Source organism: Gekko japonicus, unplaced genomic scaffold (genome assembly GCF_001447785.1).
Source record: "Gekko japonicus isolate JY-2015 unplaced genomic scaffold, Gekko_japonicus_V1.1 scaffold1297, whole genome shotgun sequence".
In the NCBI taxonomy this organism is placed as follows: Eukaryota; Metazoa; Chordata; class Lepidosauria; order Squamata; family Gekkonidae; genus Gekko; species Gekko japonicus.
The window spans coordinates 85,508-99,542 of record NW_015169815.1 but is presented as its reverse complement, the minus strand read 5'-3'; the positions used below and the strand labels follow the sequence as shown (position 1 = coordinate 99,542).

Genomic DNA, 14,035 nt, shown 5'->3' with positions numbered 1-14,035 from the left:
ATTCTGAGATTTTTACAAGGTTATGGAAATAATCTTCTAAAAAACCAATTTAGGCAAAAGTCAAATGTAGACTCACCCACAACTTTAATGCTACTAGCTTTTTTGCTCACGAGGTAGAATTTCTGCTCACAGCACTGTGGAGCTTAGAGGGAACATTGTATGGCGTGCAAGATTCAATTCCAGTAGCACCTTAAGGACCAACAAGAGTCAAAGTTCTCTTCATCAGACGGGGTGCTTAAGTTCACTGATCTTTGCAGCCAGCTTTGCAGAGTAACAGTGCAATGGCCTATGTTGGTTTAACAACGGTAGTGTTACTATTAATTGAAACGGTTTCCCTTAGTACCTCACTATGACAGCTTGAAGTATAACTGGTGTCAGCCATTTCTGTCAGCTTCTGCGGAGGCTTCTCTGTTTTGTAAAAGTGTGTGTGTGTGTGTGTGTGATCTGTTCTCATGTTATCCCTCCTGAACACTCATCTTTTTGGGACAGAAAGGACCCTAATATTTATTTAGAATATTTATACCTTGCAGCCTTTGTCGTTATACTTTGTCAAAGCCACTGCTCCTGTCACGATCTGTGTGACTCATTTGCATGCGCATCTCCAGTATGCCCTGCCACAGCAGCTTTTGGGCCAATACTACAATCCATCTGTGCAGTGGGAGAGTGTTCCCCAAGGACTCTGTTAAACTTCAGCTCAAATGTCATTGTGCTTTCAGTTTTTACAAAGATGTGAGAGAAGAACTGCGCAGAAGAGGGCTCGGGACCCAGGGACGTGGTAGTTAGGTTTGCGTAGCCGCAGTAGCATAAGCCATGAGGTTAAACTGAGGTGCAGTTATTGCTAATTGAAAACTTCTCCAATCTAGCCACTGACAGTAATTGTGTCAGTCTCTGCAGAAGGACTTTTTGCTTAATGGCAAGCACCAGAAAAAGTGGTATTCTTAGGGTTTTTTTGGGTAAAGGGGGAGCTGATTTTGAGGCTCCATGGGCCCCGGGTTCCTTGGTGGATCCTGAGCTTTGTGTGAAGCTGGCCTTTGTAATACCTGTTCTGATACCTGCCTCAGCTTATTGGAGTGCTGAATAGCAAATAACATTATTTATTTTTAAAATAGAATGCTATTTCACTTCACTCATGTCTGCTCACAAAATTAAAAATACATTACAACAGAAAAAATGTAAAATCCTTTGTACAGCTGAGCATCCCTCTCCCTTGTTCAGACCAATAAATCTGTATGGCACACAGAGCTATGATGGGGGGGGGGGGGGAGAGGGAGCTGGGTGGGGGGGGGGGGAGAAGGAGATTGTAAGCTGCTCTGAGACTCCAAGTAAAGGGCAGGGTATAAATACAGTCTCCTCCTCCTCCTTGGAAAAAAAGAAAAAAGGGGATAATTGGTGCTCAGAATTGCCCAAGACTACCTTTGGAAGATCTCAGATGGCATTTTAGGTCCCCCCCCCAAAAAAAAGCTGACGGGCTTAGAGAAGTAGGAGATAGCAAGGAGATAGAAATAAAGGCAACATGGGGAGGAGGGCCGGAGGAGAGGAGGAGGATGGGTTTTGTCCCTCCCCATGAGTCCCCACAGTTTCCTAAGTTGTATTATATAAAACAAAGCAGAAAAGATCATAACAAGACTACATAACCAGCGTTCCAAATTGCCAGTAAAGAACAGAAGCCACAGCTCTTGGCCATAATCCTAGGGCGTGATCACACTGGTGGCTTGGCGCAATATGGTGCCACCTCTCATTGTTCTGGTTTAAAACGTTGCAGGGCAATTTCATCCAGACAGCATACCCTGCTGTGGGTTACCCATATGGCCATAAACCGTTGCGGGACAATTTCATCCAGACAGCATACCCTGCTGTGGGTTACCCATATGGCCATCCCCCTGGTCAAGCATCCATATTAGTGCAGTGCCTCAGCCATGGAGTGTGCTGCTGGGTCGCTTTTTAGAAAATGCAGGTGGGTGTGTGCACATAAGAACATAAGAGACGCCAATGTTGGATTAGGCCAGAGGCCCATCCAGTCCAACACTCTGTGTCACACAGTGGCCAAAAATACCAGTGCCATCAGGAGGTCCACCAGTGGGGCCAGAACATTAGAAGCCCTCCCACTGTTGACCCCCCCTAGCACTAAGAAGACAGAGCATCACTTGCCCCAGAGCCCCTATCTATACCTTGTGGCTAATAGCCACTGATGGACCTCTGCTCCATATGCTTATCTACCGTATTTTTCGGACCATAAGACGCACCTGACCTTAAGACGCACCTAGTTTTTAAAGGAGGAAAACAGGGAAAAAAATATTCTGAACCTTCGGTCCATAAGACGCACTCACTTTTCCTCCCACTTTTTTTGGAAGAAAAAGTGAGTCTTATGGTCCAAAAAATACGGTAATTCCCTTTTGAAGCCGTCCATGCTTGTAGCCGCCACCACTTCCTGTGGCAGTGAATTCCAAGTGTTAATCACTCTTTGGGTGAAGAAGTACTTCCTTTTATCCGTTCTAACCCGACCGCTCAGCAATTTCATGGAGTGCCCACGAGTTCTTGTATTGTGAGAAAGGGAGAAAAGTACCTCTGTCCCTACCTCCTCTATCCCATGCATAATCTTATAAACCTCAATCATGTCTCCCCTCAGTCGTCATTTCTCCAAGCTAAAGAGCCCCAAGCGCCTTAACCTTTCCTCATAGGGAAAGTGTTCCAACCCTTTTATCATCCGAGTATCATATGTGCATATAGACAAAAACGCATTAAAAAAAGCGCAACCCCAGCAGCAGAAACAGATCTGCAGGTTCAGACCGCCAATCCGTTCTGTGTGCAAGACAAAAACGCATTAAAAAAGCGCAACCCCAGCAGCAGAAACAGATCTACAGGTTCAGACCGCCAATCCGTTCTGCGTGCACTCCCCCACATTCAGGCATCTGGCCATGTGCAATGAATGTGCAGGGAACCAAAAACACTACTTGTGATGTGGTGCCTTTTTAACCCAGCTCCAAGTCATCCTATGATGGTGTGCGTATGCCTGGGGAACACCTGACCCCTAGTTTGAACAACCCTTTGAAAGAGTACTGCCTTACATGTAGTGGTGGACTGGCCATTTAATCTACAGGGAAATTTCCCAGTGGGCCGCTGTTCTAGGGAGTGACTGGTAGCCAGGAGCTAGCAGATCTAAGCTGCAGCAACTCTGCCTGATCCTCAGTCTGAACCACTCATAATCCATGGCAATTAGTGTCAGTTCACAGACTGTCTCCTTTTGCACAGCTTCCAGTTTGGGGGATGATGCAGTGGGTGAATGCATTGGTCAGGCTGACTGCATTGGTCAGGCCGCACCTGGAGTATTGTGTGCAGTTCTGGAGGTCTCACTTCAAAAAGGATGTGGACAGAATGGAGCGGGTGCAGAGGAGAGCGACGGGGATGATTGGGGGCCTGGAGACCAAGCCCTCAGAGGAAAGGCTGAGGGACTTGGGAAGGTTCAGTCTGGAGAAGAGGAGGTTGAGGGGGGACATGATCGCTCTCTTGAAGTATCTGAAGGGCTGTCACTCAGAGGAGGGCAGGGAGCGGTTCCTCTTGGCAGCAAAGGATAGGACTTGCAATCATGGGTTTAAATTAAAGGCAGAAAGGTACCAGCTGGATATTAGGAAAAGCTTTTTTAAAGTAAGAGTTCTGCAACAGTGGAATCAGCTGCCTGGGGAGGTGGTGAGCTCCCCCTCACCAGCAGTCTTCAAGCAGCGGCTGGACAAACACCTGTCAGGGCTGCTCTAGGCTGATCCTGCATTGAGGAGGGGGTTGGACTGGATGGCCTGCATGGCCCCTTCCAACTCTGTGATTCTCTGATTCTAACTCATGCCCATCATCAGCCCCACTGAGTTGAGTGGCCCTGCGGTGTGAGCTTGTAGCACAGCAGGGTCCACTCCGCTTGACTCACTCCAGGGCCATTTTTCATTTCCCAGTCCTCTCCTGCTTACATGGCTTCCAAAGTCTGGAGAGAGATGGTGCCCTGTGGACTGCCTGTATTAATCTCTTCCATAAAGTTAGTCCCACAGCTAAAAAAGCACAGATAGACGAGAGGTTTTTTTTAAAGACAACTCTCCACTTGAACATACAATCATGAGTGCGGTCGGGAACCCGTGTCCGGACTCATGGACATGGTGTCATGTTATTGGTCCTCAGATGATGCCTTTTAGGGCCAAACTAGACGGGGTGGGCTGGCATCCACAGGCTCGACCTGGGGATGGTGCCACCATTTTAAATCCTAATGCGGGCCATTTAAAATGCCGCCAGGGCCCAGTCCAGAAATCCTGTCTGTCCCCCTCACACCTTGTCAAGTGCCAGAACAATGTGCCGTCCCGTGGCCATTTTGGAACTTAAACAAGAGCACCTGGTCCCACCACACTGCATTTTTAAATCACCCCCATTAGGCTTTAACATGGCAGCAGCATCCCAAGGGACACCATCCTATCTAGTTTTGCCCATAGAACGTGCAGGACTTATGTTCAGGACAGAATACGTTTGGGAGACTGGGTTGGATCCAACCAGCTTTTCCACTTTTGAAAAGGGGAGAGGGGTTTCCCTAGGACCTCCAAGAAGACTATGCAGGGGATCATTGGATCTGTGTGGAGAAAAGCCCATGCGGGACTTAGGTCGTAGTAAGGGGAGGATCTGGTGAGGCTGAGTGAAAACACTGGCTGAATGCAACCCGTATGTATTTGAGACTATATTGCGTAACATTTTGTGATTGTGTACTAATGTAGCAACTCTTTGTATCACTCAGACTGGGAGGGCACCCCTGCAGATAATGATGTCTTGGATGCTGTGCTATTGAACACCAGCCGGATTGGCCATGGATTTGCCCTTGCCAAGCATCCGGTAGCTAGGAAGTTGACTCTGAAGATGGATATTCCTGTAGAAATCTGCCCCATCTCTAACCAGGTACAGCTCTCAAGCAAAAGGCCCAGCTCTGAAAATTGTTTTCATTGCCATATGAGACTCATATAGCTGTAGTGAAAAATTACAAGCTGCTGAGTAAATAAAGTCAAGTGTCAGGATTACGAGCAGGGGTTCTAGGTCAGAGGGCTTGGCATTTGGGGTACTTTAAGGATGGTATGTATCGGCAATGGCAAACCACCTTTGTTAGTCTCTGGCCTTGAAAACCCCTTTGGGGTCGCCATAAGTTGGCTGTGGACACTTTGCATGCACACATATGTATCCGTGGAAACTCCTGAAAGAAAGTCTGAAAGTAGGAGGGAACCTGAGGAAGTGGACTGCCTCAGAGATTGAGTTGAGGGGTCTTTATTGCTTGCAGTGAACAAAAATATCCCCAAGAACTGAGTGATACAATTTGCAATTTTCTGAAATTTGTCATCAGTTCAGTATTTGGGTTTTCATAGAGTCAGTGCAATAGAACAAAGGCAAGCAGTGAAGCACAAGCAGGAGAGAGAGGTGTTGGCTGGGGTTGGAAGCAGTCAAGAGGAAGCCTGCAATCTCTTGCCCACATATTGGGAATAAACTCCCATAACTCTATGAGGCATCTATATGTGGAAATTAGTTCCATGGAACTCCATGGGACTTCCTTCCACATGCATAGGGTTGGGTTGCACAATTGTGTGTAATTTTGCTTGGATTTTTTGCCCACAGCCACAGGAGGCTTAAAACAAGAGCATCTCAACAAGATTTCCAAAGAGTTTCCAGCATCTCCACTATTTATGTGCAGAGGTTGTAGAGTCCTGATTATATAAAGCAAATTTTGAGTACAGTGACAGTCCTTTACCAGGGTTCTGGATCTCTTCTTTTAGGTCCTGCAGTTAGTATCTGATCTGAGAAACCATCCTGCTGCTCTTCTGATGTCAGAAGGCCACCGTATCGTGGTGAGTCCCGATGATCCATCCGTCTTTGGAGCGAAGGGTGTGTCCTATGACTTCTACGAAACGTTTATGGGCATAGGAGGGATGTCTGCTGATCTGAGGACTTTAAAACAACTCGCTCTCAACTCACTAACGTAAGTGTTATCCTTCTTATACACTGACATGCTTGGACTTTTTGCCTGTGTGGGCACTCTCCTTTATGCTGCGTTTGCGTTGGAGGGCCAACAAAACATGGGCTAAAGAGCCAGATCTGAAAGGCATATCCCATTCTGTACTTGAAGACCTGTCATTCTGCACAGCCACTTGCTAAACTTTGCAACAAGGGAGTCCCTCTGATGTCTCTGCACAGAGAGTGATTAAAATGTGGAATTCAGTGTTAGAGGATGTAGTGATGGCCACAGGAATAAACAGCTTTAAAAGGGGATTAGATAGATTTGTGGAGGAGTGGTCTGTCAGTGGCTACTAGCCATGGTGACTGAGGGGAACCTCCATGTTCAGAGGCACTAAGCCTCTGAATCCCAGAGCCAGGAGGCAACATCAGGGGAAGGCCTCGGCCTCTGTGACCTGTTGTTGGCCCCCCAGAGGAACTGATTGGCCACTGTGTGAGAAAGAATGCTGGACTAGATGGACCATTGGTCTGATCCAGCAGGGCTTTTCTTATGTTATTTTATCTTCTGAGTGAGTTTGTATAATATCTCATGGTTGGAAATGAAGCAATGGTACATGATGGTATATAATTCTAGCTGGAGAAGCTGCATTTTCTTCCTGTGTGTCAATTTGGAATGATATTGGCGATTAACAGCATTGGGGAAGGATTTGGAAGAAAGATGCTTAAAGGCTTGTTAGGAAAGGGATTGAGGAGTTGCTAGAGAACCCTAGAACTTGACATTCTGGTACTAGAGGAAGTTCCAGCTTGAAATCTAGTCCAAAGTCCAACTCTGCAAAAGCTCTGGCTTACAGCTTGCAGACCGAATCTATTAATTTCAGGCATTTATTCTTGGAAGCTGTTACCCTAAATCTTAACATCTTTACATGTAAGATTGCAATGTAATTTACTTTGAAGTAAGGCTGCACATGCATACTAGGGAGAAAGCTTCACTGAATTTAGAAGTACTTACTTCTAAAGACATATGCAGGATTGGACAATGTGCTTGCTTAGAATCAGCATGCTAAGAGTACTGCCAGGTCTGCAGCTTATGGATTTGTCCAAGTGTGATAAGAAGATAAGAGAAGATAAGAGAAGCCATGTTGGATCAGGCCAATGGCCCATCCAGTCCAACATTCTGCGTCACACAGTGACCAAAACCCAGGTGCCACCAGGAGGTCCACCAGCAAGGCAGAACTCTAGAATGCCTCCCACTGTGGCCCCACAAGCACCAAGAATATAGAGCATCACTGTCCCAGACATAGTGTTCCATCTATACCTGGTGGCTAATAGCCACTGATGGAACTCTGCTCCATATGTTTATGATCTAGAGAATCTCTCCTGTTAACAGACTTCAGAGTCTAAATATCTCTGGTAGAGTGAGACATTATTTTGTTGCCGAAATAATTCCCAGATGGTTCCTATCTCATGGCATCTTGTTTCCCTTATCACCTCATATTTGTACAGATTTCTTTGAACTGCACTCAGCTCAGTGTTGAAGAAGTCCAGGGTGAGAGACAGGGTTATGCATAAATTGTCGTTGTTATAATCAGAGGTAGACTACAGAGACAGCATTTGAAAATTGTAAGTCTGTGCATGCAGGCTTATTTGGAAGTAGGTCCCACTGATGATAGTAAATAGGATTTCAGTCCTCGGCACACTTATTTGGGAGCGAGTCACATGAATTCTGTGGGACTCTCTTCCTAGGCTCCGTATACCTTCATTGTAACACAATGAATGAATTGCTAGCTTATCATTTCCTGCTCTCCTCTGACTTTTGACCTGGTCATCCAGCTCCCAAAGCACCTTTCCGTAGCTTTCCTTCTCTGACCTAGCCTCCTTTCTTCTTCACAGACACAGCACCTTGCTACCTGATGAGAGAGCCAAGGCACTGGAGATCTGGCAAAAAAAGTGGAACAAATTCATTGTTCTGGTTTCTGACCCTGTCCCAGAGGAACTATAGGAAAGAACGCCTCTCCCTCAAAGCTGTAACAAACTGGAGTTAAGAGACACAGCAGGAGTCCTTTGCCTTTGCAGCGCTGTCACCTGTAGCACATCTAGTAGATGGTGGCAATAGGTAATATTTCTGTGCCATTGCATAGCCCGAAAAACTCTTCTGGTGGAATAGTGGAGGGAAGCGCCTGGAAGCTCATTGGGTGATCTTGGGCAAGTCACAGACTCTCTGCTTAACCTCACAGGGTATTTGTAAGGCTGGAAACGGAGGAGAGGAGAACAATGTAAGCTACTTTGGTTCGCCATTGGGCAGAAAGTTGGAGTAAATTAAGTTAACTAAATCAATAACTTCAGGGAAAGCGATGGCCGATGGAAGAAAGTGTGGACAAATCTCCTGTGTGTGCCCGATGTTTCCAGTGCTAATTAATGCCTCTGAATTCACAGTGGCAGTGATAGGGAAACAGAAGAGCCCTGCTCTGTGGATGCAGTTCTGAAAGTATTTAAACTTCTTCAACTATTTCACACCTTCTCCTTTTTCAGCATCTGTGGGTACTTAGAAGGATGACCTTTGTGCTAGGCACCCAGATGAGAGGATATTTATTATAAACTGTGCCTTAGTAATATGTGGAAGAGATAAATACCTCCTACAAAGGTAGAAAAATAACAAGGCAGTGTGTATTCCATTTAGGGATGAGCACTAAATGGGAAAATGCAGTTTGGTTCGTGGTTCATGGTGGACTAGGGTTCCCAAGTACTTACCGTGATTCGGCGGGGGAAACATGCTCCCTGGCTGGACCATTCCTCCCTGTAACGCACCATGCCATCCGCCAGGAAGTGATGCTGGGCGACGCTCTGGCAATGGGATTGAAAACTCGATGGTACCATCGAGTTTCCAGCCCCATTGCCAGAGCATCGCCCGGCATCACTTCCTGGCGACGGCATGGTGCGGAGCGTCTGTTGTCCCTGCAGGAATGATCCTGCAAGGATGTCTGTGTCCCCTGCCGAATCACGGTAAGTACTTGGGAAGCCTGTGGTGGACTCATGATCCAGACTATGAACTGTCATGAATTAAAAAGGCTTCCTACCAACTGAACCGGTTTCTTGAAGTTTGTGATGCAGTAGAACAGCCCCCTGTCATGCTAGAGACACCAAACTCACAGTGGATGTCTGGCTGACGCTCCTCTACCTGCCCTCCACGTTTGGTGATTATTGGATTTAGGGGATCTGAGTTACAACCCCCCCCAAAGAGCCAGTTTAGTATAGTGGTTAGGAGCATAAACTCTAATCTGGGAGAACCGGGTGTGATTCCCCACTCCTCCATATTCAGCTGCTGGTGTGACCTTGGGTCAGTCATAAGTTCTTTCAGAGCTGCTCTCTCAAGGGCAGTTCTTGAAAGAGCTCTCTCAGCCCCACCTACCTCACAGGGTGTCTGTGTGGGGAGGGGGAGGGAAAGGGATTGTAAACTGTTCTGAGACTCCTTCAGTTAGTGAAGGGCAGGGTATAAATCCAATATCTTCTTCTCTACTTCTTCTTCCTCTTCATGGATGAGGGAGATGCTTCCAAATGAAACACATAGCAGAAGCTATGGGCCACTAGAGATGGCATTGGCAATCCAATCTCCTCCTCCTCCTCCTCCTTCTTCTTGCCCCTCAGGAAAGTGCTTTCTGATGAGATTACAGGCACAGGTTCAGGAGGTTCAGAAGTGTATAGAACAGATCCTGTGTAAGTTGGAGACACCAAACATGCTGTGGGCTTCCAGCTGAATCTCCTCTATATGCCCTTCAAGTTATGTGCAGATTGGATTTATGGGGTCTGAGTTATGGACCCCCAAAGAAGGTGCCCCCGTCCTCCATTATTTCCAATGGAGAAAAAAAAGCAAGGGCAACAGAAGTCCAGCGGAACAGAATCAAGCCCAGCAGAACCAGTGCAGTGTACCCAGCAGAAACAGTGGCAGTGCAAACCCAACAGGACTAAGATCAAGCCAAAGAATCTCTGCAGTAGAAACTGAAAGTTGTGGTGCTGGAGCATTTTGTAAGCCCAATAGAAACAGTGGTATGTAGAGAGTGCCCAGCAGTACCAGCGCAACCAAAGAGATGCAATGCCAGCTCAACAGGACTGATGACTAGCACAGAATCACACTCCAAGCGAGGGGGGGTATTTTGCAAGATCTGTGCAAGAAAATGGGAAGGGAACCCAAGCTGGCAAAGGGGGGGGACCCTCTTGAAACTGACAAGCAGCCAAGAAGCCAATAAAAACCCATGACACAGGGGGGGGGACAGTCCAAGGCTGGAGAATTCCACCTGCCTTGTTGTTTTGACGTTCCTCCCCTTTGTTGCCTTGGAGTTTTTTAAAACAGTTTGAGTGCCAACAGTCTGTCTGGAAATGTATCCTTCTGCATGCGAAGCAGACCATGCTGTACCACTGAGCCATGGTCACCTCTCATAAAACTATATTTCCTTTGTATAGAATGTTTGTTTTTAAATGCACAGATCTCCATTGTCAAGGCATCTCAATGGTGCTGCTATAGTACTGAAGTGCTATATCGGTTTAGTGCTATAGCGCTCAACTTAGAATGTTTTTTAAAAAGTCCGAGGAAGGTCACATGGTGAAAAAGGGCGGCGGGGGGGAAGCAGCAATGTAGGAAGCGCTTTGGACATTTTAAACAGCACACCACAGTGACTCAGAAGCACAATGAAAGGGTTGAAAATGGACAAAAGCAGTTTCCCTCAAAAGCGGCTCAACCACACTTTGCTACCCCAATGCAAGCGGATTTGTATGAACAGGTAAATAAATTCTGATAGCAGCCGGTTACTAAAACGGGTCTATCTGAAATGACAGGAAAAAATCAATTTGCAGCCGGTCACTAAAATGGAATACAGAGGCAGTTTGAAAAGGGCCTAAATTCTACTGGATGATTCTTACAATTCTTATGCCCAATCCAAACAAAAAGTGAAGGCAGAGAGACATTCTCAGAGGGACCAGTTAGATTTGAGACCAGTAACACCTTAGAGACCAACAAGAGTTTCAGGGTATAGGCTTTTGAGAGTCAAATGTCCATTTCTCATAAAACTTATACTCTGAAACTCTGGTTGGTCTTTATGGTGCTACTGGACTCAAATCTGCTGCAGACCAACGCGGCTGCCCTCTGAACCTATATTATGAGAGAGGGATTCTTTCACATTTGTGAAATTCTCTTCCTACAAAAAGGACTCACGAAGTTCTGAGCATCTTCTGGTATAACCATGAGCCTTTCCTGTTTGGCTTGTAAAATAATGTATTTTATTTTACGTTGATATTTTATTTTGCGATTTGTATTTCACCCATTTTATAAGCATTGTTAACCCTGAGATTGAAAGGATAAAAAGCTAAAATAAATGGGAACAGAGATTGTAACGATGCCACTTGGATTCAGTGGCTAAGCTTCAAAGCAAAAATTGCCAGTATCAATGAGATTTGCGTGGGCAAAGGGAAACTGCATAGTCTATTGGCCTTCACAACTTTCCAAAAAACGAACCCTACTCCTTTCTAAAATAGCAATGTCTGTTGCGTACACCAGTGAGCAGAATCCATTAATATAAAAATTAAAATAGGTATGGCTTGACCTTGAAAACTTGAAACAGTTTTGATCATACGCGTTTTTCATACAAACTTGACAAATTCTTTGTTGTTAGCAGTGGAGGGTCTTACATGGATTAGTTTTCACAGAAACAAGGATATCAAGCTATACCAGCCAATAAGATTTGTGAAATAATCTGTGAGCAGCATTACAGACATAACTGCCAGGACAACACAGTTTGTGTGACTACAGTCACTGGCTGAAGTCCTAAGCATACTTGAATCTGAAATTCATACTAGCTCCAAATCTGTATAATGAAATCTCTGTTTCTTTTAAGCTATCTTTATTATAAAATTGTTTGTGAAGATTTCTGTAATTATAACATGTCTGCAAAGATGCTTCTATGAGCTTGCAATTCAATACTGTACAGAGTTTCAGTACTTCTTCTCCAGAAAATGACATCATACATAAGTCATGGAGGCAGCTGTAATGCACAGTGATTATTACATAAATAGCCCTGTCTCTTAAATCACTATTACTTGTATCCAATCAAAATGTGTCATGCAAATTAGCCATGGAGGTTGGGAAGAGGAACGACTGATTTCACATTGCAGAATAGCATGGAAGGGCGGAATGTATTAAGCCATGAGGTAAGGTGGAAAACACAACTTCAATGGCATACGGTAAGGGACAGAGAATTGGTAGTTTTAATGGAGAGTTGGATGGGTGACATTGGGGAAACAACCATTGTTTACAGCCATGGTCCTTAACCTTTAATACACTACTGCCCTCAGTACACAACATTAACATCAATTTCCCCTTCCCAGGTTTATTTATTATAATATTTATATGCCACCTTTCCCACAGACCACCATGGCTCAAGGCAACTTAAAAGACTGAAACAAAACAGAACAAAAAAACCCCTAACCCACAGGTGTCAGACAATTTAAATTTTAAAAAGACAAGAGGGAAGAAAGCTGTACAACTTCCTCTCAAAATGACATGGTTCATATGAAATTAAACTGCAAAAAAAAAAAGTTGGGGAAAGAGGGCAGCACAGGGGCCCCTCTGAGCCTCCTTGGGGAGGGCTCTCTGTAAAGTTGCAGCTGTCCCTGAAATAGGGTTGCCAGCCGCCCCCTGCCCACCGGGGAGGGGGTGGGGGGAAGAGTTGCCAGCTCCAGGTTGGGGAATTCCTGGAGATTTGGGGATGAAGTCTGGGGAGGACAGGGACCTGCCTCAGCAGAGCACAGCACCAGAGACTCCACCCTCCAAAGCATCCATTTTCTCCAGGGGAAATGATCTCTATAATCTGGAGATGAGCTTTACGTCCCCAGGTCCCACCTGGAGGATGGCATCCCTACCCTGAAAAACAGAATGGTCCATGGGACGGCTCAACCAAAACAAGGCTGTGGGAGGATTTGAGGTGGCAAACAGGCTCTTAATAAGTAAAAAGTTTAGCACATATGAACAACATTCTAGACAAGACACCTTTGTTTATTGAGGTGGAACGTGTTGTCAAGTTGCAGCTGATTTATGGTGACCCCTCACAGGGTTTCCTGGTCAGTTACGACTCTCATCAATGTATATTTATAGCTAGGGTTAGGGTTGCCAGGTCTGCCCCCCAGCCCCGCCCCACCCTTGAGAGCGACTATCCGCCTGGAGGGGGAGGTCACGGGTGCAGGCTCTGCTCATAAAAAGACCCTTTAAAGACCCTCTGGGGGGGCGGGGCTGGGGCTTCCCCTGCCCACCAGCTCAGTGGGGGCCAACCCTAGCTAGGATATTTGGATCCAATGTGCATTACTTTGCATTTGCCCATGTTGAATCTCATTTTTCATGTTGATGCCCACTCGGCCTCGAGTGATCCCTCTGGAGCACCTCACAGTCCTCCCTGGTTTTCACTGCCCCTGAACAACATAGTGTCATCCACAAACTTAGCCACTTCACTGCTTACTCCCAACTCTGAATCATGAATGAACAAGTTAAGGAGCACCAGACCTAGTAGCAAGTCCTTTGGTACCCCACTGCTTACCACCTTCCACTGTAAAAACTGCCCATTTATACTCACTCTCTGTCTCCTGTTAATTAACCAGTTTTTAATCCACAAGAGGACTTGTCCTCTTATCCCATGACTGCTGAGTTTACTTAGAAGCCTTTGTTGACAAACTTTTATCCAAAGCTTTCTGGAACTCTAGGTGAACAACATCTACTGGGTCACCCTTGTCAATATGTTTGTTCACCCCCTCAAAGAACTCCAAAAGATTAGTGAGAGAACCTCTTCCCTTACAGAATCCATGCTGATTCTTTCTCAATAGCTTTTGTTCATCAATGTGCCTACCTACTATTTCTGTCTTTAATAATGGATTCCACCAACTTAACTGATATTGATGTTAGACTGACCAGTCTGTAATTTCCTGGATCTCCTCTGGAACCTTTTTTAAAGATGGGGCTTACATTAGCTACCTTCCAGTCCTTGGGAATGGAGGCAGATTTTCGTGATAGATTGCATATTTTTGTCAGGAGATTTTCAAGTTC

At 45.7% G+C, this 14,035-nt stretch overlaps 1 protein-coding gene across 1 annotated transcript in view; it reads left to right on the top strand.

Annotated features, from left to right (window-relative positions):
• CECR1 (cat eye syndrome chromosome region, candidate 1) overlaps window positions 1–8,082 on the top strand; it is a 42,437-nt gene extending 34,355 nt beyond the window's left edge. The window contains exons 8-10 of the mRNA XM_015417174.1: window positions 4,760–4,917; window positions 5,781–5,983; window positions 7,849–8,082. Coding sequence (XP_015272660.1) covers window positions 4,760–4,917; window positions 5,781–5,983; window positions 7,849–7,957 — 470 coding nt within the window. The 3' untranslated portion in view covers window positions 7,958–8,082. The remainder of the gene's footprint in view (window positions 1–4,759; window positions 4,918–5,780; window positions 5,984–7,848) is intronic.
• Window positions 8,083–14,035: the final 5,953 nt, after the last annotated feature.